The sequence below is a fragment of the Gopherus evgoodei genome, chromosome 3, assembly GCF_007399415.2.
Source record: "Gopherus evgoodei ecotype Sinaloan lineage chromosome 3, rGopEvg1_v1.p, whole genome shotgun sequence".
NCBI lineage: Eukaryota > Metazoa > Chordata > Testudines > Testudinidae > Gopherus > Gopherus evgoodei.
This window is the reverse complement of record NC_044324.1, coordinates 26,955,035-26,980,556: the sequence shown is the minus strand read 5'-3', so window position 1 is coordinate 26,980,556 and position 25,522 is coordinate 26,955,035. Positions and strand designations below refer to the sequence as shown.

At 44.4% G+C, this 25,522-nt stretch overlaps 1 protein-coding gene and 1 long non-coding RNA gene across 4 annotated transcripts in view; one reads left to right on the top strand and one right to left on the bottom strand.

Moving 5' to 3' along the window:
* The window catches only part of KLHL29 (kelch like family member 29), a 578,142-nt gene that overhangs the window by 506,044 nt on the left and 46,576 nt on the right, over window positions 1-25,522 (top strand). For all 3 annotated transcript variants that reach the window (XM_030555343.1, XM_030555342.1, XM_030555341.1), the window contains one exon: window positions 21,770-21,968. In XM_030555343.1, coding sequence (XP_030411203.1) covers window positions 21,770-21,968 — 199 coding nt within the window. The remainder of the gene's footprint in view (window positions 1-21,769; window positions 21,969-25,522) is intronic.
* Window positions 209-23,616, bottom strand: LOC115648151. Its single transcript, XR_003999474.1, has 3 exons — window positions 23,475-23,616; window positions 8,687-8,689; window positions 209-224 (listed from the first exon to the last, which is right to left on the bottom strand). It is a non-coding gene; the product is annotated as an uncharacterized LOC115648151 (long non-coding RNA).

The window sequence follows — 25,522 nt, the reverse complement described above, 5'->3', positions numbered from 1 at the left end:
GCACTTGTAAGCCCTTTTCCCTAGGGAGCTCAAAACAAAGCATTATTATTTACTCAGAGGTACATAGCAGGCAGAGCAAAGAGTAAAACAACAAAAGACCTATATGCCTGGTTCTTACCTGCACCTCATTCTTTCCTTGCAACTGCTGGGTGAGTTCTACTTAGCCCAGACAGCCCTGCTCCTGGACTGGGGGGAGCAGGCTACCTGCTGCATCTTCTCCCTCTCTATGTGTCTCTGTCAGCATCTCCCCCGAGGCAGCTGCTGGCAGCCCACTCAAGCCCCCTTCCTTTCTAGGCTGGGAGGTCTTTAATGGTTTAGTATCCCCTTCAAGCTTAAACTGAGGGATGGTAATCATAAACCTAGCCAGAGTGGTTAAAGGCTGGCCAGGGGCATTCCCCAATTAATAGTTCTCTGCATTGTTCCCTTAAGGAGCCTTATTTCTGTCATTGTCTTGTTCCTGTTTGTTCCCTCTTCCTCTTCCCCTTCCCCTTCCCTCCCCCCTCCGAACAGCCTCCTTTGATTGAACTCCATGCAGTCAGGCAGAATAATCTCAACTGGGTGAACTGAGATGATATTTATTTAAAAAAAAAAATTACACATAGCTCTTCATTCTCCACAGCAGGGAGTAAGTAGGGTGACAGCTCCAGGGAGGAAAAGCTCTTTGGAAAGCTGCTATTGCTTGTGCACTACCTTGGTTGTAATCACCAGAGTCCTCGTATTATGTTAGCTTCTTCGGGGGAGGTGTATTTTCAAAAGCACAAATGGGATTTAGTCCCCTGTTCTCACTGCAAGAGAATGAGGATCGGGTGCCTATCTGTTCTTTGTGCCACTGAAAATCTGCTCCTTGGGTATCAAATTCTTTTTAGTGTTGTTAATCCTCTTAAGGCCAGGCTCAAAGTGGCAGTGGGAGGCTCCTGAATGGACATGGGCTGTGGAAAGCAAGGTGAAAGGATATACCCTCGCCAGTTTTAATTCTGTTAAGTGTGCCGTTTAGGAGTCTTACAGTGCTATATAAAAGAACTGTACTGCTTTACAGAAAACAGCATCTGAGATGTGCTACAAAGGTAGAGTAACAGAACTTTCAAAAGTCACCGATCCATCTACATAAGACAGATAGTGAGCTCAAATAATGAAATATTTATTAAACTAATATTTGGTAAATAACTGTACCCCAGTGCTTTGGAACGGTATGCCAACTGCATATGGCAACATTTATGTAACTCTTTCAGCCCTGCCAGTAATGCAGTTGCATAAAATCAATCTAACTGAGAGAAATTGCATCTGATGTCAGGTTCCTGAATGGTTAGGTAATTTCCTGTGGCAGTGGAAGCAGACCACTGGTTTTAGAGATTCCTTTTATTTGTCACTCGACGGAAATCCAGCAATAGATTGACACATCTAGAAAAACTGGATTTGCTGGTTTTCTATTTATTTCTCTTCCAGACTGATTGAGGAGATGGTAGGGTTTGTCGTGGTAGTTATTTCTTTTAACCTTAGTTTACCTCTGGGGAGATCATACAAAATACATATTGCATAATGAGGCACTGTTGTCTGAAAAGCATCATGGTATAGTGGTTGCAGGGCCGCTCGGGGGGAGGGGCAAGAGGGGCAATTTGCCTCAGACCCCGGGCTCTGCAGGGGCCCCCATGAGAGTTTTTCGGGGCCCCTGGAGCGGGGTCCTTCACTCGCTCGGGGGCCCCAGAAAACTCTTGTGGGGCCGGGCCCCGGAGCTTCTTCCGCTCCCGGTCTTCGCTGGCGGGGGAGTCCTTCCGCTCCGGGGAGGAAGGACCCCCTGCCATCACATTACCACCAAAGCGGGACCTGCCGCCGAAGTGCAACCCGGTCTTCGGCGGTAATTCAGCGGCGGGGGACCCTTCCGTTCAGGGACCCGCCACTGAAGTGCCCCGAAGACCTGCGGCGGGAGCCCCCGTCACCAAATTACCGCCGAAGAGCGGGCTGCACTTCGGCTGCGGGTCCCGCTTCGGCGGTAATTTGCCAGTGGGGAGGCCCCGCCGCAGGTCTTCGGGGCACTTCAGCGGCGGGTCCCAGAATGAAAGGGCCCCCCGCCGCCGAACAGGGCCGGCTCTAGACATTTTGCCGTGCGGGGGGCCCCCTGCCGCTTGCTGGTCCCACGGCTCCGGTGGACCTCCCGCAGGCATGGCTGCGGAGGGTCCGCTGGTCCCGCGGCTCCGGTGGACCTCCCGCAGGTGTGCCTGCGGATGCTCCACCAGAGCCGCGGGTCCAGCAGACCCTCCACAGGCACGCCTGCGGGAGATCCACCAGAGCCGCCTGCCGCCGATGGCCCCAGGCCCCCGGAATCCTCTGGGTGGCCCTGAGTGGTTGTAGGACAGGCAGGGCTTAGTGCCAGAAACTCTTGTGCTCTAATCCTAGTTTAGCCATAGTCTCACTGTGTGGCCTTGAGTAAGCCAGTTTACCTGCCTCCACTTTCCTCTCTGTGAAATGTGTGTGTGTGTGTGTGTGTGTGTGTGTGTGTGTGTGTGTGTGTGTGTGTGTGGTGGGGGGGTGATAGAATACTTGTCACATGGAGTGTTGATAGGATATACTAGATACTGGGCCAGATCCTCAGCTAGTGCAAACCAATGTTGCTCGGCTAACAGTGAATGGATTTATGTCAATATACTCAAATTGGAGATCTGGCCCAATATCTATTCAAGATCTAAAGTAGTAAATTTATTATCTGACCAGAGTGCCATGTTCTATGTCACCTTTCTCAGTGCTCCATATGGACCTGATAGTGTGCCCTTTTAAAAAAAACACTGTTTAACATCAAAATGTCCACTTATAAAATGAAATGTCTTACCCATAAAAAAATTAATGAGCTGTCTATGAACTTGTGTCCTCAGAGCAAGCTCTGTCTAAATAGTATCTTCATGGCACCTGAGAACCACAGATTTGTAGACAAATTGAAGGTAATTTAGAGAAGAACAAAACAAATGGTTAAAGGACTAGAGGAATTGATTTTGAAGGAAAGATTAAAAGGATTGAATATGCTTGACTTGGTCTAACAACAGCTAAAGGGGGATAACTGTCCGCAAGCATTTGAAGAGGAAAGGAGAGGAATTACCTAGGATGGTGCAAGGGAGCATAACTACTGCAGGGGCAATGGGATAAAACTGAGGCAAAGCAAATGCAGGCTGAATGAACACCATGCACACCAGTAAGTTTAGTAGCTAGTAGTGATGGAAAGGGAAGACAATGCAGAGAAGGAAAAGTGACATTATGTCAAATGTTATAAATGCCAGTGAACTACCTTTTGACAAGTATCGGAGGGGTAGCCGTGTTAGTCTGGATCTGTAAAAGCAGCAAAGAATCTGTGGCACCTTATAGACTAACAGACGTATTGGAGCACGAGCTTTCGTGGGTGAATACTCACTTCGTCGGATGCATGTAGTGGAAATTTCCAGGGGCAGGTTGTCATAAAAGATAGCTAAGGGTTAATATCTCTTTCACCTGAAGCACCTGACCAGAGGACCAATCAGGAAACCGGATTTTTTCAACTTGGGGTGGAGGGAATTTTGTGTCTGAGGTCTTTGTTTTCTGGCTGCCTGCTTTCTCTGAGCTTTGGAGAAGTAGTTCTGCTTTCTAATCTTTTGTTTCTAAGTGTAAGGACACAGAGATCAGATAGTAAGTTATATGGTTTCTTTTCTTTGGTATTTGCATGAATATAAGTGCTGGAGTGCTTTGATTTGTATTCTTTTTGAATAAGGCTGTTTATTCAATATTCTTTTAAGCAATTGACCCTGTATTCGTCATCTTAATACAGAGAGACCATTTGTAATTTTTCTTTCTTTTTTATATAAAGCTTTCTTTTAAGACCTGTTGGAGTTTTTCTTTACTTCAGGGAAATTGAGTCTGTACTCACCAGGGAATTGGTGGGAGGAAGAAATCAGGGGAGATCGGTGTGTGTTGAATTGGCTAGCCTGATTTTGCATTCCCTCTGGGGGAATAGGAAAGTCCTTTTTGTTTCCAGGACCGGGAACGGAGAGGGGGAGTCACTCTGTTTGGATTCACAGAGCTTGTGTCTGGGTATCTCTCCAGGAGCACCTGGAGGGGGGAAGGGAAAAAGGATTATTTCCCTTTGTTGTGAGACTCAAGGGATTTGGGTCTTGGGGTCCCCAGGGAAGGTTTTTCAGGGGGACCAGAGTGCCCCAAAACACTCTAATTTTTTGGGTGGTGGCAGCAAGTACCAGGTCCAAGCTGGTAGCTAAGCTTGGAGGTTTTCATGCTAACCCCCATATTTTGGACGCTAAGGTCCAAATCTGGGACTAAGGTTATAACATGAGTGGCAGCGGGTGGGAGATAGACAGAATCCAGAAGCCAGTAGGAATATTATATTTTTCTTTTCTCTGCTAAGGGCTTTTTAGCACAGAGAAAAAGTTTGGTTTTAAAAGGGAACCAGAGAGAATTTTTTATTTCTGCTCTCTCTGGCAGTTTGTGGCTTGCATGTTAAGCAAGAAGCCATTACCAGACTGTTAAGAGTCTTTTGTCACACAATAGCACTCCCATTGAGAGTCATACCAGCACTATATAAATGCAAATAAAGTGGTTTTTCAGGTTTACTTAACATTGAAGATTAGCTAAAGGCACTGTTGCTAGGCAGACTTCAGGAGGCAACAGAGAGCCTGCAGTTCAGAAGAGAAACACCGGAGGGCACCCCAACACAAGAAAACAGGAACCATGTCTACCAAGGCAAAAATTGAGGCCGAAGACCAATTCAGAGAAGCTGAACACAGGCGACAACTGGAAATAAAACAAACAGAGATGGAAATAAGAGAGAGAGAAAGAGAGGCAGCCTACAAAAGAAAACTAGAAGAAGAAGAGGTAGCCTACCAAAGAGAACAGGCAGCCAAAGAGGCGGACCACCGCCGAGAAATGGAAAAACACCAAAAAGAAATGGAAAAACACCAAAAGGAAATGGAAAAACAACAAAAAGAGTATGAAGAGAAGGAAAAACAGAGAAAACATGAACTGGACTTGGCAAAAGCTGGGCTGCATGTGCCAGCCAACCCTAACAACCCGGCGCCAATTATTGCTCCACAGCACAGGAAATTTCCCACCTACAAGGCAGGGGATGACACCGAGGCCTTCTTGGAAAATTTTGAAAGAGCCTGTCTTGGGTACAGCATCCCCGAAGACCAGTACATGGTAGAATTAAGGCCACAACTCAGTGGACCTTTAGCAGAGGTGGCAGCTGAAATGCCTAAGCAGCAAATGAATGACTATAAACTTTTTCAAACCAAGGCCAGATACAGAATGGGGATAACCCCAGATCATGCCCGTCGGCGCTTCAGAACCCAAAAGTGGAAACCAGAGGTGTCATTTCCCAAACACGCCTACTACATTGCAAAAAACTATGAGGCCTGGATAACAGGAAACAACATTCAAACCTTGGAAGAACTGAACCTCCTCATACAAATGGAGCAGTTCTTGGATGGTGTTCCTGAAGACATCACACGGTACATACAAGATGGAAAACCCAAAGATCTCGCTGAGGCGGGGGAGATTGGAGCCAAATGGATGGAACTGGCAGAAAGCAAGAAAGCTACTGTCAAGGGGAACGATTACCCCAGGGGGCACACAGACCATAAACCCTACAACCGAGGACAGCCAAAGACCCCACATACCACCCAAGTAAAGCCACAGACACCCTACCCTTCCACCTCATCAGTCTCCAGTAACTCACCTCGGCCCAGTGACCCATCAGATGGAAGATGCTTTAAGTGTAATGAACTGGGACATATCAAGGCCAACTGTCCCAAGAACACCAGGCGAGTGCAATTCATTACACCACCATCACACCAAAGATCCCCAGGCCCGGATGCCTCTCAAATACCCTTGGAGCGAAGGGAAAATTTGAGAGTGGGCGGAAAGAAGGTTACTGCATGGAGAGACACGGGGGCACAAGTGTCAGCTATCCACCAATCCTTCGTTGACCCCAAATTCATCAACCCAAAGGCCAAAGTTACAATTTACCCCTTCATGTCACAAGCTGTAGACTTGCCTACAGCTCAACTGCCTGTCCAGTACAAAGGCTGGTCAGGAATGTGGACTTTTGCAGTCTATGACAAATATCCTATCCCCATGCTACTGGGGGAAGACTTGGCCAACCAGGTGAGGCGGGCCAAGAGAGTGGGAATGGTTACACGTAGCCAAACCAGGCAAGCTTCCAGACCCATTCCTGTTCCTGAGCCGTCCACAGAGGCCCCGTCTGTGTTACCAGAGACCCAGACAGAGGTAGTGGACCCGGATTCCATGCCTACCACTGAAACAGCCACAGCATCTCCAGTCCCAGGCCCGGAACTGGAACAGCAACCAGCACGAGCAAGTGCAACCACATCTTCAAACTCAACGCCAGAGGGCGCCAGCGAGCCAGAACTGGCAGAAGCACAAGACAGCCATACCCAAAAGGCTCAGCCAGAGCCTGAAATACCCTCAGGTGCACCAGCGGAGAGCGGTTCACCAGCAACGGAAACAACCCCATCATCTACATCGCTTCCAGAGGGACCAAGCCCAAGTCCACAGTCTGAGGAAGAACTGGTGACCCCAGCCTCAAGGGAACAGTTTCAGGCTGAGCAGGAAGAGGATGACAGCCTTCAGAAAGCTTGGGCGGCGGCACGGAGCACCCCACCGCCTCTCAGCTCTTCTAATTGATCCCGGTTTGTTATAGACCAAGGACTTTTATACAAGGAAATTCTTTCTGGTGGACACCGGGAAGAATGGCAGCCGCAAAAACAGTTGGTGGTTCCAACTAAGTACCGGGGGGAAGCTCTTAAGCTTAGCCCATGATCATCCCAGTGGCCATGCTGGGGTGAACAGAACCAAGGACCGGTTGGGGAAGTCCTTCCACTGGGAGGGGATGGGCAAGGATGTTGCCAAGTATGTGCGGTCTTGTGAGGTATGCCAAAGAGTGGGTAAGCCTCAAGACCAGGTCAAGGCCCCTCTCCAGCCACTCTCCATAATTGAGGTCCCATTTCAGCGAGTAGCTGTGGATATTCTGGGCCCTTTCCCAAAAAAGACGCCCAGAGGAAAGCAGTACGTACTAACTTTAGTGGACGTTGCTACCCGATGGCCAGAAGCAGTAGCTCTAGGCAACATAGGGCTAACACTGTGTGCCTGGCCCTAACAGACATCTTTGCCAGGGTAGGTTGGCCCTCCGACATCCTTACAGATTCAGGGTCTAATTTCCTGGCAGGGACCATGGAAAAACTGTGGGAAACTCATGGGGTGAATCACTTGGTTGCCACCCCGTACCACCATCAAACCAATGGCCTGGTGGAAAGGTTCAATGGAACTTTGGGGGCCATGATACGAAAATTCATCAACGAATTCTCCAATAATTGGGACCTAGTGTTGCAGCAGTTGCTGTTTGCCTACAGGGCTGTACCACATCCCAGTTTAGGGTTTTCACCATTTGAACTTGTGTATGGTCACGAGGTTAAGGGGCCATTACAGTTGGTGAAGCAGCAATGGGAGGGGTTTACGCCTTCTCCAGGAACTAACATTCTGGACTTTGTAAGCAACCTACAAAGCACCCTCCAACACTCTTTAGCCCTTGCTAGAGAAAACCTAAAGGATGCTCAGGAAGAGCAAAAGGCCTGGTATGACAGACATGCCAGAGAACGTTCCTTCAAGGTAGGAGACCAGGTTATGGTCTTGAAGGCGCAACAGGCCCATAAGATGGAAGCATCATGGGAAGGGCCATTCACGGTCCAAGAGCGCCTGGGAGCTGTAAACTACCTCATAGCATTTCCCAATTCCTCACTAAAGCCTAAAGTGTACCATGTTAATTCTCTCAAGCCTTTCTATTCCAGAGACTTACAGGTTTGTCAGTTTACAGTCCAGGGAGATGATGCTGAGTGGCCTGACGGTGTCTACTACGACGGGAAAAAAGACGGTGGCATGGAACCTCTCCACCACCCTGGAACGTCTGCAGTGGCAACAAATTAAGGAGCTGTGCACTAGCTTCGCCCCATTGTTCTCAGCCACCCCAGGACGGACTGAACGGGCATACCACTCCATTGATACAGGTAATGCTCACCCAATCAGAACCCCACCCTACCGGGTGTCTCCTCATGCCCAAGCTGCTATAGAACGGGAGATCCAGAACATGCTACAGATGGGTATAATCCGCTCATCTACCAGTGCATGGGCATCTCCAGTGGTTCTGGTACCCAAACCAGATGGGGAAATACGCTTTTGCGTGGACTACCGTAAGCTAAATGCTGTAACTCGTCCGGACAACTATCCAATGCCACGTACCGATGAGCTATTGGAGAAGTTGGGACGTGCCCAGTTCATCTCTACAATAGATTTAACCAAGGGGTACTGGCAAGTACCGCTAGATGAACCTGCCAAGGAGAGGTCAGCATTCGTCACCCATGCGGGGGTGTATGAATTCAATGTCCTTCCTTTCGGCCTTCGAAATGCACCCGCCACCTTCCAGAGGCTGGTAGATGGTCTACTAGCTGGACTGGGAGAATTTGCAGTTGCCTACCTCGATGATGTGGCCATTTTTTCAGACTCCTGGCCCGAACACCTACTACACCTGGAAAAGGTCTTTGAGCGCATCAGGCAGGCAGGACTAACTGTTAAGGCCAAAAAGTGTCAAATAAGCCAAAACAGAGTGACTTACCTGGGGCACCAGGTGGGTCGAGGAACCATAAACCCCCTACAGGCCAAGGTGGATGCTATCCAAAAGTGGCCTGTCCCAAGGTCCAAGAAGCAGGTCCAATCCTTCTTAGGCTTGGCCGGATACTACAGGCGATTTGTACCACACTACAGCCAAATCGCTGCCCCACTGACCGACCTGACCAAAAACCACAGATGCATCTGAGCGTGGTATAGGAGCAGTGCTCATGCAGCAAGCAACAGATCACAACTTCCATCCTGTCGTGTTTCTCAGCAAAAAACTGTCTGAGAGGGAAAGTCACTGGTCAGTCAGTGAAAAGGAATGCTATGCCATTGTGTACGCCCTGGAAAAGCTATGCCCATATGTTTGGGGACGGCGGTTCCAACTACAAACTGACCATGCTGCACTAAAGTGGCTTCATACTGCCAAGGGAAACAACAAGAAACTTCTTCGTTGGAGTTTAGCTCTCCAAGATTTTGATTTTGAAATTCAACACATCACAGGGGCTTCTAACAAAGTTGCTGATGCACTCTCCCATGAGAGTTTCCCAGAATCCAGTAGTTAAAAAGTGTTCTTAAAATGTAGAAGTCTGTTAGTTATATACTTAGTAGTATATGTAAAGGTGCATGTGTTGTATTAATCTGTTTATTTTCAAGTTCTAGAAGGAAATCGCCGCCAGTGAGCTTCCCCACTGTCTGCAATTTGGGGGGCGTGTCATAAACAGATAGCTAAGGGTTAATGTCTCTTTCACCTGAAGCACCTGACCAGAGGACCAATCAGGAAACCGGATTTTTTCAACTTGGGGTGGAGGGAATTTTGTGTCTGAGGTCTTTGTTTTCTGGCTGCCTGCTTTCTCTGAGCTTTGGAGAAGTAGTTCAGCTTTCTAATCTTTTGTTTCTAAGTGTAAGGACAAAGAGATCAGATAGTAAGTTATATGGTTTCTTTTCTTTGGTATTTGCATGAATATAAGTGCTGGAGTGCTTTGATTTGTATTCTTTTTGAATAAGGCTGTTTATTCAATATTCTTTTAAGCAATTGACCCTGTATTCGTCATCTTAATACAGAGAGACCATTTGTAATTTTTCTTTCTTTTTTATATAAAGCTTTCTTTTAAGACCTGTTGGAGTTTTTCTTTACTTCAGGGAAATTGAGTCTGTACTCACCAGGGAATTGGTGGGAGGAAGAAATCAGGGGAGATCGGTGTGTGTTGAATTGGCTAGCCTGATTTTGCATTCCCTCTGGGGGAATAGGAAAGTCCTTTTTGTTTCCAGGACCGGGAATGGAGAGGGGGAGTCACTCTGTTTGGATTCACAGAGCTTGTGTCTGGGTATCTCTCCAGGAGCACCTGGAGGGGGGAAGGGAAAAAGGATTATTTCCCTTTGTTGTGAGACTCAAGGGATTTGGGTCTTGGGGTCCCCAGGGAAGGTTTTTCAGGGGGACCAGAGTGCCCCAAAACACTCTAATTTTTTGGGTGGTGGCAGCAAGTACCAGGTCCAAGCTGGTAGCTAAGCTTGGAGGTTTTCATGCTAACCCCCATATTTTGGACGCTAAGGTCCAAATCTGGGACTAAGGTTATAACACAGGTATATATATGCAAGCAAGAAGTAAGCTAGAGATAACGAGGTTAGTTCAGTCAGGGAGGATGAGGCCCTGTTCTAACAGTTGAGGTGTGAAAACCAAGGGAGGACAGTCTCTACGGAAAAGGATAAATGGACACAAATCAGATATTAGGAATGGCAGTATACAAAAACCTGTAGGAGAACACTTCAACCTCCCTGGCCACACTATAGCAGACCTTAAGGTGGCCATCCTGCAGCAAAAAAACTTCAGCACCAGACTTCAAAGAGAAACTGCTGAGCTTCAGGTCATCTGCAAATTTGACACCGTCAGCTCAAGATTAAACAAAGACTGTGAATGGCTTGCCAACTACAAAACCAGTTTCTCCTTCCTTGGTTTTCACACCTCAACTGTTAGAACAGGGCCTCATCCTCCCTAATTGAACTAACCTCGTTATCTCGAGCTTGCTTGCATATATACCTGCCCCTGAAATTTCCACTACACGCATCTGACGAAGCGGGTATTCACCCACGAAAGCTCATGCTCCAATACGTCTGTTAGTCTATAAGATGCCACAGATTCTTTGCTGCTTTTACCTTTTGGCAATTAAAGAGAATGACAATAAAATTACTTTGGTTAGGATGCAAAGAATGACGAAGAGGAGACAGTGCATTTCTGGAAGGAAGAAAAATGGGCAACTCTCAAGGTGTTTGGATATCATAGTCCTGGAGAATTTTAAATACCCAAATAACACATATAGCCAAACATGCAGCATCAGAAAGTTTCCATAGTTATGAAGAAGGCCAGCTTAATGATCCAGAAAGTATCAAATACCCTGTGAACCTTTTCCTTAGCAATGGGCAGAAAATGATAGGAAAACTCAAAATGGTGACATCCTGTACCAGGAAGCTACTTAAATTCATCATAGTAAGAAATGAATTCACTGAGCAATGCAGTTCACAGGTGTTAGGCCTCAGGAAGACAAATATGGGCTAAGTATGAAATGAAGGTTGGAATTTTCAAAAGAGCTGATAGGAGTTAGGCACCCAACTTCTTTTAAAATTTAATGAAATTTGAGTGCTTAGCACGTTTGGAAACCCCATCCCTAGTGACTACAATAATAGCAGAATGCATTGAAAGCCTCCCCTTTGGAAAGCAGAAGAGTCATAATGGATGCCATAATTGCGGTGTAACAAACTTCAATTTCTCTGAAAGTGAAGAGTGCAAGGAATGAGATGTAATCATTGTGTCTTCACATAGTGACAGACTGCTTAGAGATCTGGGGTTTAAATAAGTCCTTTTCTAGGGGGCCAAACAAATAAGAATTCACAGAACCAATGCAGGCCTGGAGAGAGAAGAATAACAAGAGTGGAGGAAACAGAAGGGTGAGTTAATACTAGTCCCAGGGGTCCAGAGGAATAATAAAAAAACCACATCAAGAGAAGACGTGATACAAGAGAGAAAACAGGTCCACTAATTAATAAAGCAGGGTAAAGGTGGAGTTCTCGGTTACTCACTAAAGGCTGGTATACGGCATTCTTTTTTTTTTTTTTAAAGGGATACCATCAACTTGAAATCTAGTTTATTTAATTTAAAAAAAAAAAAGTTGAAAGTAGCTTTGGGAGCTGCACCTGTCCTGAAATCCCCTCTCAGTTTTTTTGTGGCTTTACCAACACATCTTCCTACTTTTAACAGTGTGTTTCTTTCTTCTATTGCTGAGGAAACTGAATGACTAAGGCCTCAATCCAGCAAGCACATATACATACAGGGTAGCTGTACAGGAGATTACTTGTATTGCACGTAGTCACACTTATGTCAGTGGCAGAATCATGAACTCCTGACTCCCAAGTCATCTGGTCCAAACATTAGGCCACACTCCCTGCTTTTCTGAATGGAAAGGGAAATGAAGTTCAGGATTGCATTAGAAATAGGAAAAAAAAATCTTTTTATGTGTGTATCACTATGCTGTATGTGTCAGGAGTGTTCTTCCTTTTCAAAGCAAATTATAAACACCATTTAATCTTGACAGCATGCCTTTGTGGTACATATGTGTGTGTACAGGTGTATACGTGGGTGTATATTTATAACCGGAACAAATGAAATGCCAATCACTGATTGTTGTATCGTTTGTTACTTTCTGAGGACATTTATTTTGGTAGAGTTTAGTCAGCAGAATAAGACATTTATGATAAGATTCTTTTATTAAAATGTCTGAGTGTGAAATACATTCTGAGTATAATGAATTAATTATTCATCATCCTGTGTGCTTAAATATAACCTGATCACATTACATCTAGAAATACATGTTCACATGCTGCTCCATGAACTGTTTGGAGAACAGGATAGCAGCTCCTTTTCTGCAACACTGATGACATTATGGTGTTTAGTCAGCTGTGCTGCCATAAAGATGTCATGTTAAAACTTCATTTCAAGAAGTGAGGCGGGTGCTATTTTCCTCTTGCTGTGCATGGGATTTCTGCATGTAGCTCCCTCCCACTGAGTCACTGGGTGAGTCTGGGGCCTGGGAACCAGACTTCATTCCAAATATTCATCTCATTATAAGGTTTCCAGCTATAATGATACTCACGCTTTATAGTTAGTGGATTTTCAGTTCAAAGAAATTGAACCAATGCAAACTAAACAGTAATAAATAGCAGACAAATGCTGTGCACACCAGAGAGTGGAGATTTGATTTGGACTTGTCCTAACACTTATAAATATGGAAGAGATTATTAGAAAGAATGCGTGCCCTTGAGGTACCCATGGGCAATATGCATTGAAGTGGTTGCCCTGATCACCAGGTAGCACTATGGTGCCTCAAAAATAAAACTTTGCTTTGTTCTAGTGAAGCTTCGAATCAGCAACTGGTGCTGCTATCTCAAGAACTCTTTTTAAACTTTCCAAAAACAGCCAGTTTCCCATTGCTATTGCACTTGGACACCTGTAGTTTGCGAAGGCTTTTTGGTGTCCTGTAGGGAGTTCTAGTTCAAAAGATCATGGAGGATTTCCAGCAGCAGCAGGAAGATGGGCACAGGACTCTTGCCTGGCACTAACCCACAGTGCCTTGTCTCTCTGCCACTGGAAATTTCTTGATTTCTAGCATTCATTGCCAGTGCAGCTCAACATGCAGTTCATCATCTGACCACCAGCCCAGGAACTAAGGGATAACCTCTGCTTTCTAAAAACGTGTGCTCCCTACAGGTCTCAGTGTGTTATCGTTGGTGTAGCATTGCTGCCACCTCAGAGTCATCTCATAATTGTTTAACAGTACCGCTGAGTTTTTGCCGCAGCTGTCAGATTAGAATTTTTTATTTTGTCTCTAAAATCCAGTTGAATTTGGACCCAGTCTCAGTGTGAGAGGGCAGAGAAATCTTTTTAAGGCTGTGGTGTATTAATCTTCTCAGTCTCTCTGATGAATTGAATGTATTCCTAGTTTAGTTTTAAAATGTTAAAAAATAGTCTCTTAGAATTATGCATAAACAGCTGAAACAGCAGTTCGTTGGGCTAAAAACCTATCTTAATATGGATAATCTTACTTCTGTATTTGTACTTCTAGCTAAAATATGTTTCTTTAGGCAGCTAGCACAAAGGGTCTTTTGTATGAAAGAATAGTAAAACAGAGGGAGAGAGATGAGCTGTAAGACATCAGGGAAACATTATTTTGACCTCTCTGGGCATTACTTCAAAAACGTCAAAAATCTTGATAGCGTTCCAGTGTAATATTTAAAGAGCAGGAAATTTGATTCTGCAACAGTAAACATATTTCCTAAAACTAGCAGTATACTGTTGTGACAATAGCCCAATCAGAAGCACAGTGATAGTCATTTAAAAAATACCTATGAGGATTTTACTGGCTTGGGGATTTCAGAGTAAAAAGCTATTTTTTAAAATGTGATACTGAAGAGAGTTTTGAAAGTCAGATAGCATGCTAAAGCCAACTTTCTATAAACTACTAATGATACAGATATAATTCCTAGGGGAAGAAAGGTCACAAAAAGTTTAATGAAGTAAACATCCCCATTCAGGCCAACAAGCAGAAATGTAAATAGCATTAAAATATTCTGTGATCCAATTGGAGAGCTGTTCTGACTGCAGAGGTAGAGAAAACATATGCAGAAGTTAAGTGGATAAATTATATGCAGTTAGATATATGGATGAGACATCTCAAATCAGCAAGAAATAATCTTGATGGTACAACAGGCAGCACCATCACTCTGAGTCGGTACTGACCCAGTAATATTTTACACTCACATAACAATTTATATCTTCACTGTGCTGTGAAAACTGTAACCAGTGAATATCCCATTGTAGTACTGGGGGCTTTATGATGTCAGAGGTGCCATCCTTTCAGAGGAGATCTTAAACACACATCATGACCATGTGTGCATATTAAAGGTCCCACAGGATAGGGCCATTAACCACAAAGGATTGGCCAAATTCCAGATTGGGTTATTGCTTTCTGCCTACTAGGAGCCCAGTGACATATGCGCACCACTGCTCAGTATGATCTGATTAGTATAACCCTGAGCTATCCCACTGCATGCCACCTTATGGTTTGTTTCTCTCGCTCATTGTGTCACATCTAAATTTAGATTGTAAGCTCTATGGGGCAGGAACCCTGCTTGTTTTGCAACATAAAGGCATTTTGTCCTGGGTTTTATAAATCCTCGGGAACTCAGGCTATGTGAAGAAGCTGCTGGCCAGCTGAGCTAATAAAATCGATAGCAGTCTGGCAAATGTATATGTGCCTCAGGAACCAACCCACACCAAGTCTGTCTACTCCTTCCCTCATATCCAGTCCCCCTTACTCGTGAGTTGTCAAGCCAGCTCTCCCTTCCCACCCCCATGGAGAGCAAACTCTACAAAGAGTCAGTGAGGGGGTCTAGCCTTTCATCCCCAACTGTCTGTGATTCTATAAGCCATATCCTCAGCTGGAATCAATCAGAATAGCTCCATTGATATCAGTGGAGCCACACCAGTTGAAGAGCTGTCCTGTCTGTCCCCATACTCATGCCTCATTCATTCTTCGTATGGCAGTGATTGAATTTAAATGGTGAATTCCTTGAAGTGGAGCCTTCTCTAAACGATGGGCTGAATGCTCAAGGGTCTAAGACATGGTCTGCCTTTTACCACCTGAAAAAATAAATTAACAGATTCATAGAATTTAAGGCCAGAAAAGACCATTATCATATCATAATCTAGTCTGACCTCCTGCATAGAATTACACCAAGTGATTGCAGGCGCAAATATGAATATTTGCATCTCCGACTACCCAACTTGCACTTGCATTCAGAATGTGAGAAATGAATGCTCTAAAAAATATGTAGCTACAGTGGAATTACAGGCACAAACTGTAAGCCCATACTTGCAACCACAAAATTGGAGGCTGCTCTTTGAAACTTTTGCCATGTACATTTTGAAAGGTGCCCTTCGTATCTATTGTACTATTTTATTATTATTAATAATGATATTAATAATGTAAAAGGGAACCATAGAAGTTTTATATGTGTACAAGGAGCAAGGGAAGGAGAAAGAAAAGGAAGAATAGTAAATGGGCTGGTAAGAAGGTTGAAATGCTTAATAGTACTTATTCCAATCTTCAGTAAAAAGGATAATTTAATACAATCATAGCTAATGAGCCTATGAAGCAGTCACAAGGCAGAATCAGAAAGGAAAAGGCTACAGAATCCCTAGACCACTTGGATGTACTTAAATCAGCAAAGTCAAATGAAACTCGCCATCGACTATAGTGCTTAAAGGAGCTAGTGCGAAAAGTCACTGGTTTATAAAAGCCTCTACCATCCTCTAGAGACAATGAGATTATACATACCCTACAAATCCCTTGGTAAAAAGCAATATACACATCCCCTTAATGCTGGCAGCGAAGAAGTGTGTGCTCTCTTTCTCACACACATGTACAGCTGTATTTCTGTAGCTGTTTGGGTGGGGAAAGAATAAGAGTGAAATGTGTCATTAGTTTTGCTATGTGACATTAGCTTTCATGCTGATGAGAGAGAGCGACATGTTCTAATTATTATTAGCCTTCACAATGAGCCACAAGCTCAGACAGAGAAAGAGAGGGAGAGAAACACAGTTACAGTTTCTCACTAATCTAATTAAGGAAAGGTGGGCGAAAGAGAGAGTATGCTTTGCTAATTCAGCAGCCGTTGCCTCATTTATTCTAGGAGGCATGGGGGAAGAATGCAGTATCTCTGCGGGTGGAGTCAGGAGAATTGCCTCTCGTTGCTGGAGGGGAGCTGTCCCCTAAATGCCAATTTAAGCTAAACATGAAGACATCCTGGTGTCTAACCCCAGGTTTTCATTTAATGACATGAGTATTTGCTTGCGTTTTGTCTTACTTGGCAGTATGGCTGCTTCCTGCACATGGCCTATTGGAGAGGCAGAAGGGGCAGCTTTCTGGTGAACCAGGATGCTTAGGAGGATTGTTTGGCCTGCCTTAGCTGTAGATGTGTGCATATTCCAATTTCTCCATTACTTAAACTATTATTTAGCTATTCCTTTTAGTTCATTACAGCATGGGATTAGCATCCCCATTAGACACTCACTGGCTAAACTTTGATGTCCCCATCAATATCCTCATTATTCCTGGTGTCCTGATTCTGCATTTCATCTTGGCTCCTCTGTAAGGCTAAACGCCTCCAAACTTCTTAAAAAAGGCACTTCCTGAAATCAGAGCTTTGCCTCCCACTGCCATATGTTGACTGTGTTCCCTCTCCCACAAGTTAACATCATTTTAATGGCATTAAAATGTCTGCAGCCAAGTCGCTGACATTTGTAACTCTAGGGAAAGGGCAGAACTTTTTTTTCCCCTCTGCAATAAATTTTAGTAGAGGAAAGAGTCACGGAAGCATCTTTTATTTCACTGTATGGAACAGTGGCAGATGGCAGGGCTCAAATTCTTACCTGTGCCCAGTTTCTCAACTGATCTTCTGCCAGGCAAACTTTAGGGACACAAGTGAGGTCACTGAGTCTTCCTGATCCTGAGTCTGCTTCTGTGGGGCCAACCTAGAGTTTGGTGTAGATTAGAGTAGCCTTGACCCCCAAGCATACAGATAGGAATTGCTACAGAGCAGCCTGTTAAGACCGCACTTCCTGCATACCTCCCCCACTTTTGACTTGCCCCCTGTATTGCAGGCTGTAGGACAGGTGGCATAGAACCAGGTATAGATGACGCTATACTCACTGAGGACGCCTCCTACCCCAGAAGGAGAAACCCTGTTGTTTTCTACTCCCTTTACATCACTTCCTTGATACAAGTGGAACAGCGTGATGCTCAGGATTGAACCCAAAGGGTCCTTCCTGCAAGCTTTTGGCCTTATGCAAATACATCTCCCAAATCTCATGTATTAAGGAAGTCTCATGAATTAGCAGTTAGAACAAGGTAGTCAGCATTTGCTTCTGGTCATCTTTCTGTCACTCTGACGTTGAGCAAGTCACTCTAATCATTTGCCTTAGCTTCCCCATCTGTAAAACCTGCCTGCCTCCTGGCGTATTGTGAGGCTGACGATAATTAGTGTGTGCACAACGTTTTGAGCTCTTCTGACAGAAAGGTGCTGCAGAAGTGTAAAGTGTTATTACAGTGTTATTTATTATAGTTGTGAAGTTCAGAGGTGTTACTGTTATTCAAACACACACTCATCTCTCCTCAGAAAACTGGACATTTCAGACTGCCAAGCACTTCCATGTCTGTTACACTCTGTTAAATGAAGTGATTGGATTTTGTGAAAACCTGTATTCTTCTCTCTGCCAGACTGAACCCATTTCAGTCACATCACATGCTCATTTTAACTTAGTTTATATCATCACGGTGACATGGCTCCAAGCATAAACTCCTACTGGAAAGAGATAATTGCATGTCCTACCAAACTGATGTCTCTGTTTTAAATTTATTGTAGGGAAATGGGAAGTGGTAGAAGATGTTCCTGTGATGAGTATGATCGCTTGCCATCTAGCAGGGTGGAACCAATTGTGCACACTAGATCTTGAGAAATATTTCTAACCAACAACTGCTCACTCATCTTTCCCTTTCTCCATCCTTGTAGCTCTACATTCTTCCTCCACTGCAGCTGTGACCTGATTCCCAGACACTAGAGGCATTTACACGCTAAAAAAAATGAGGAGTCCTTGTGGCAACTTAGAGACTAACAAATGTATTTGGGCATAAGCTTTCGTGGGCTAAAACCCACTTCGTCAGATGCATGAAGTGAAAAATACAGGAGCAAGTATAAATACATGAAAGGATGGGGGTTGCTTTACCAAGTGTGAGGTCAGTCTAACAAGATAAATCAATTAACAGCAGGATACCAAGGGAGGAAAAATAACTTTTGAAGTGGTAAGAGAATGGCCCATTACAGACAGTTGAGAAGAAGGTGTGAATAACAATAGGGAGAAATTAGAACTGGGGAAATTAAGTTTAGGTTTTGTAATGACCCAACCACTCCCAGTCCTTATTCAGACCTAATCTGATGGTATCGAGTTTGCAAATTAATTCCAGTTCTGCAGCTTCACATTGGAGTTTGTTTTTTAAGTTTTTTTATTGAAGAATTGCCACTTTTAGGACTGTTATTGAGTGACCAGAGAGAAATGTTCTCCTACTGGTTTTTGAATGTTATGATTCTTGATGTCAGATTTGTGTCCATTTATTCTTTTGCATAGAGACTGTCTGGTTTGGCCAACGTACGTGGCAGAGGGGCATTGTTGGCACATGATGGCATATATCACATTGGTAGATGTGCAGGTAAACCAGCCCCAGATGGTGTGGCTGATGTGATTAGGTCCTGTGATGTTGTCCCTAGAATAGATATGGGGGCAGAGTTCGCACCGGGGTTTGTAGCAGGGTTTGGTTCCTGGGTTGGTGTTTTTGTTGTGTGGTGTGTAGTTGCTTCAGGTTGGCGGGCTGTCTGTAGGCGAGGACTGACCTGTCTCCCAAGGTCTGTGAGAGTGAGGGGTCATCCTTCAGGATAGGTTGTAGATCCTTGATGATGCGCTGAAGAGGTTTTAGTTGAGGGCTGTAGGTGACGGCTAGTGGCGTTCTGTTACTTTCTTTGTTGGGCCTGTCTTGTAGTAGGTGACTTCTCGGTACTCTTCTGGCTCTGTCAGTCTGTTTCTTCACTTCACCAGGTGGGTACCGTAGTTTTAAGAACACTTGATAAAGATTCTGTAGATGTTTGTCTCGGTCTGAGGGACCAGAGCAAATGCAGTTGTATCTTAGAGCTTGGCTGTAGACAATGGATCATGTGATGTGCTCTGGATGAAAGCTGGAGGCATGTAGGCAAGCCTAGTGGTAAGTAGGTTTCCGGTATAGGGTGGTGTTTATGTGACCATCGCTTATTAGTACTGTAGTGTCTAGGAAGTGGACCTCTTGTGTGGACTGGTCCAGGCTGAGGTTGATGGTAGGGTGGAAATCATTGAAATCTTGGTGGAATTCCTCAATGGCTGCCTTCTCATGTGTCCAGATAATGTGATGTCATTGATGTAGCGCAAGTAGAGTAGGGGCATAAGGGAACGAGAATTGAGGAAGCATTGTTGTAAGTCAGCCATAAAAATATTGGCATACTGTGGGGCCATGCAGGTACCCATAGCAGTGTCGCTGACTTGAAGTTATAAATTGTCCCCAAATCTGAAATAGTTGTAGGTGAGGACAAAGTCACAAAGTTTAGCCACCAGGTTTGCCATGATGGTATCGGGGATGCTATTCTTGATGGTTTGTAGTCCATTTTTGTGTGGAATATTGATGTAAAGAGCTTCTACATCCATAGTGGCCAGGATGGTGTTTTTTGGAAGATCATCAAAGGATTGTAGTTTCCTCAGGAAGTCAGTGGTGTCTTGAAGATAGCTGGGAATGCTGGTAGCATAGGGCCTGAGGAGAGAGTCTACATAGCCAGATAATCCTGCTGTCAGGATACCAATGCCTGAGATGATGGGGTGTCCAGGATTCCCAGGTTTATGGATTTTGAGTAGAAGGTAGAATACCCCTAGTCGGGGCTCTAGGGGTGAGTCAGTGTAGATTTGTTCCTGTGCTTCTTTAGGGAGTTTTTTGAGCAGATGATGCAGTTTCTTTTGGTAATCCTCAGTGGGATCAGAGGATAATGGCCTGTAGAATGTGATGTCAGAGAGTTGTTGAGCAGCCTTTTGTTCATATTCCAACCTATTAATGATGACTACAGCACTTCCTGTGTCAGCCCCTTTGATTATAATGTCAGAGTTGTTTCTGAGGCTGTGGATGGTGTTGTGTTCTGCATGGCTGAGGTTATAGGGCAAGTGATGCTGCTTTTCCACAATTTCAGCTCGTGCACGTCGACGGAAACAATCTATGTAGAAGTCCAGTCTGTTCATCACTAGGTGATGAACATGGTCTAAACAACTAAACAGGCAGATGGATTCCAGAAAGTAATGAACACCTGCAGTTCGGTGGAAGTTTTGGGTATTAAGTGCTGCTCAGGCTCAACCCCTTAATCTTAATGAATATTTCCTTGAATCTTGGCCCTAATCCCAATTTGGGCCTTTGGGTGCTCTGGTAATATAAACGTTTACTAGTAACACTCATCTTTGCTGTTTTGAATAGTCACCTTTCTTTTACTGTCCTTCTAAATATGCAGCTTTAGTTAGTCCTTATTGTCCTGATATGTTCCCTATACCCAGCTCCATAAATGCATTCTCCAGCTCTTCTGTCTCTTACTATGAAGTATTCTGTGATATGCTGTAAGATAAACAATGATTTAAAATCGGTTCTCAGTGAATGGACTCTTCATTTATCACTTGCAATTTTCATTTTTGTGGTTTTATTTTCCTTTAAGCAATAACCAGCGACAGACAGCTTCATTTCTTCCAATGTCCTTTGCACTACAAGGTTTATTTTATTAATATAGAAGATGAGGTGTAGTGTCAGTATTTGCGTAGCATCCACAGGAATCTGATTTCTAGGAAAACTTTGAAGTACGTGGTTTGTTTCACCAACAAATAATCCTACTAATTAAAAGATAGTTAACAAATTGGATGGTGTTTTTCAGGCTCCACCATAGAAGCTATTCAAACCCAAGCAGCTCATCTGCTTTTGTTTCACACAAAATGCTAGAAAAGCCATTTGTTTTCAATGTAGCAACCCATCTTAAATATCAAGGTGAATTCAGGAAGCTAGGAAGATTAATGCCTGTCTCCTGTGCATAAGGTGTTATATTGAGCATAAGTTGAGAATCTGCTTTTACAACAAAATCTCTGTATAACAAGAATAGTCAGCTTTTGAAGATTGTTTTGTCTCTGTATGGGACCTTTCCCCCTCCACCCCCCCCAAAAAAGCCTTCTAAGTGGAGCATCTAAGGAATGTGTTGCTTTGTGCTACCTGAACAATAGTGAAGGTTTGGGGAGTATATGCAGGATCCATGAAAATCAGGACTGTGTACAGCAAAGCTCAGGTACTCAGGGCAGCTCAAAGTATAATATATTCCCAAGTTGGGTAATAAGGGGAAGTGTTTGTAATGGGGGAGGAGGAAACGCCAAATGGTTGAAATCAAGCACTAAGGCTGCCGTGTGTTCTTTCTCCAGTATGCTGCAGAGTTGCTGGCAGTGGTCCGCCTCCCCTTCATTCATCCCAGTTATCTGCTAAATGTTGTTGACAATGAGGAGTTGATAAAGTCTTCAGAGGCCTGCCGGGATCTAGTGAATGAAGCAAAACGTTATCACATGCTCCCACATGCCCGACAAGAGATGCAGACACCAAGAACCCGGCCCAGGCTATCAGCAGGTAAAGCAAAGCTGGCTTCAGAGAAAAAGCTCTCGGATTTGACAGTTCCTGCAGTCCAAGACTGAACAGTTCAGACTGTCTGTAGTTTGCATAGGAAGGGAGGAGTAAGTGTTATTCCTCTTCCATTCACCACCTTTCACGAGCACAGGATTGGGAGCCAGGGAGTCCAGAGTTCTAATTCAAGTTCCGACTCTGTCTCCTTCTGTGTAGGGTGACCATACATCCTGTTTTGGGTGAGACAGTCCCTTTTTTAAGCCCTGTCCCAACTGTCCTGACTCTTTGGGCAAAAGTGGGCATTTGCTCTTGCCAAACTGATCAAGTTGGCTGGCGAGAGCAAACAGGACAAATGCCCACTTTTGTCAAAAAAGTGGGATGCAGAGAAATGTGCTGGGGTGGGGGTGGGGGGCAAGCGACAATGGCAGCCCTGTGCAGGGGGAGGCAGGCAGGGCTGAGGCGAGCAGTGACCCCAACTCCAGCCACATGCAGGGGGGAAGGCAGGGCTCAGAAGAGCAGCGATCTGCCAGCCCCAGCCTTTGGGAACTATGGTCACCCTATCTAGTATATACATTGCTGCTCACCCAAGCCCTGCCTTCCCCTTCGCAAGGAAGAGGACTCAGGTAAGCAACGCGGGCCAGCCCTGTGGGCGGGGAGGGGGAGGTGTAGGTCTCAGGCCAGCCACTCGCAGTGTCCTGTTTTCTCTTTGAGAAATATGATCACCCTTCTTCTGTGGCATTTAGGCAAGTCACTTAAGGTCCAAAAAGCTTCCCCTCTTTTGGCTTACTCTATTTTTGGGAAGCCCAACTTTTTAGGCACATGCACCGAAATGATCGAAGTAGAGTGCCTAAAGCTAAGCACTTAAATCCATATTTAGGCACCTAAATGAGTGGTCTGATTTTCAATGGCAGGGTGCTCAGCACCTGTGAAAATAGGGCTCTAAGTACAGTAACTCCTCACTTAAAGTTGTCTCGGTTAACCTTGTTTCGTTGTTACCTTGTTAATCAATTAGGGAACATACTAGTTTAAAGTTGCGCAATGCTCCCTTATAACATTGTTTAGCAGCCGTCTGCTTTGTCCACTGCTTGCAGGAAGAGCAGCCCGCTGGAGCTAGTGGGGGCTTGCAACCAGGGTGGACCAGCAGCCCCTCTATCATCTCCCCACTCGCCTAAGTTCCCTGTGCAGCAGCCGCCCAGTAGGCTAGCAATTGCCAGGCAGTTCAGCTGTCCCTACCCTCACTGCCGTGTGCTGCTTCTGCCCTCTTCCTTGGAGCTGCTCCCGGGAGCCTCCTGCTTGCTGTGCAAGGGAGCGAGAGGGAGACTAATGTCAGGGTGTCCCCCTCCCCCCTGCTCCTGCACCCCACTCACCCCATCTTCCATACACGACAGGACTCAGGATGTAGGGAGCTTCCTGACAGCAGCTGCCGTCTCAGCTTGCTTATCTACTTAAAAAGGCAGTTTACTGAGAGTGGGGTCAGCGTACTTAAAGGAGTAATGCGCATGTCTCTTTCACACACACCGTGTGTGTGTCTCTGTCTGCCATGCTGTCTCCCCTCCCTCCATTCATGTTGCCTTGTAGAGTGGGAGGCTACATTAACAGCAATGTGTTAACTCTTGAGGTAACCCTTGAGGGCTCAGCCAATTGCTAGTTCATCATTTAGCAGTAAGGCATTCCCTGGGAAATATTCCACCCTCTTCTACCCTCTAACTTCACCACCTCAACCAAGCGTCATAATCATAATTGCTATGTATGGTATTAAATTGTTTGTTCAAAACTTATACTGTGTGTGTGTGTGTATATATATATACACTATATATATAGTCTTTTGTCTGATGAAAAAAATTTCCCTGGAACCTCACCCCCCCACCCCACCCACATTTACATTAATTCTTATGGGGAAATTGGATTTGTTTAACATTGTTTCACTTAAAGTCACATATTTCAGGAACATAACTACAACATTAAGGGAGGAGTTACTGTATTTAAAGTTGGGCTCCTACACCTAGACAACACTCCTAAAAATGTGGTCCTTGTCTTCTCTGCCTCAGCTTTTTCAGGACAATAATATTTTCTTACTTTCCTCTCAGGGTATTGTGAGGATCAGTTGATTAATTATTGTAAAGCTGTTTTCACTTTCACAGCACTATGTAGCTGTAGTCTTATTTCAATACCACAAGTCTTACAATATCAAATCAGGCTGTTTGTCCCATTCAAATCAAAAGGATCACACAAGATATATTATGTTTAAAACACACACACACACACACACACTGTGAAAAATGTGTGGCTTCAAGAAGCTTTCCACATGGGGCATACATGTGTTTTTTGCTAAGCAAAAATAAAGAAGCAGCAATTCTCCAGTGTAATAAATCAATCTGTATCAAGGTAGTGTTAGAAAATTTCTAAATACTTGTTACTCTGGAAGTTAGTACAAATAGTATGGATCAAACAACTGCTACAAATAAGAATCAGAGGTGGAAGAAATACTTGAAACTTTCCTATGTGTTTTGCTTGGTGCTTCTTCCAAGCAAGTACAATGACAAGGCTAAGCAGACTTCCTGATGTACATGGCTATTGAAGCTAGTATGGTATATGTAATGTATATCAAGCCTCATCATTTGCCGCTCGTGGAGACTGCCTATTCAAAGCACTTTTCAGAAGGAGGAAACATAGATGACTTTCAATAACAATTCACACTAAAAAGTCTTTTGCTGAAGACGGCTAATGGTGTGATGTTTGAAGATTTTTGAAAAATGCTTATTTTATCTTTGTATATAAAATTATAGATGAAATGCAAACCTTTTACAGAAGCTTGTTGATGAGGGGAAAGTAATTCTTCTGGGATAAGGGAGGGTGATTATATTTTTTTAGGTCAGAGTCTAATTATATAGAACCATTTATTTTGCATATTGTCTGCGTTTATGGATGCACAAAGGATCTCCAAACACCCTTTGTGGGTCTGCTGCAGGGTGTGAGATGCCCTCTCAAGGTCATTTATTATCAGCACGTTATCTTTAGCACATCAGATTACATTTTCTGGTATGTACTAAAAATAATGATCTCTCATTACTAAGAAGTATTTGTATTAAACTGTATAGTATTTTAGGTTCATATCTTAATAAGAGAGTAAACTTGTTTGAAGAATACTTAAATCTGAAAACTCAAAAATCCAGATGATGGCGGACAACAATCCAATATTCTGGTGAATAGTACTTTGCACCAGGGCTGCTGTTTCTGCTATTACACTGAGCACTAAATCCAAAATATCTCAAGCACTCAACAGTGAGTGTTTCAGGCCAGAGGATGTCAAGCAGTTAAAATGTGATGTACCATAGGAATCCGGTATAGGAGCAGATCCCGAGATTCTTGCTCAGATTTACCTCAGACCAAGCACTGAGTAAACTGTGAGTTAAAACCTCAGTAGATGGGCCCCAGTGACTACCCGTTCACATCAGCAGGGAATGTGGCCCAGTGTACACCTAAGATTAAAGGTTTTGGAAATCTCCGTCTGCGCAGGTAAATCTAAATCAATGCGCTCTCTAAGGAATGGACTGCCTCAT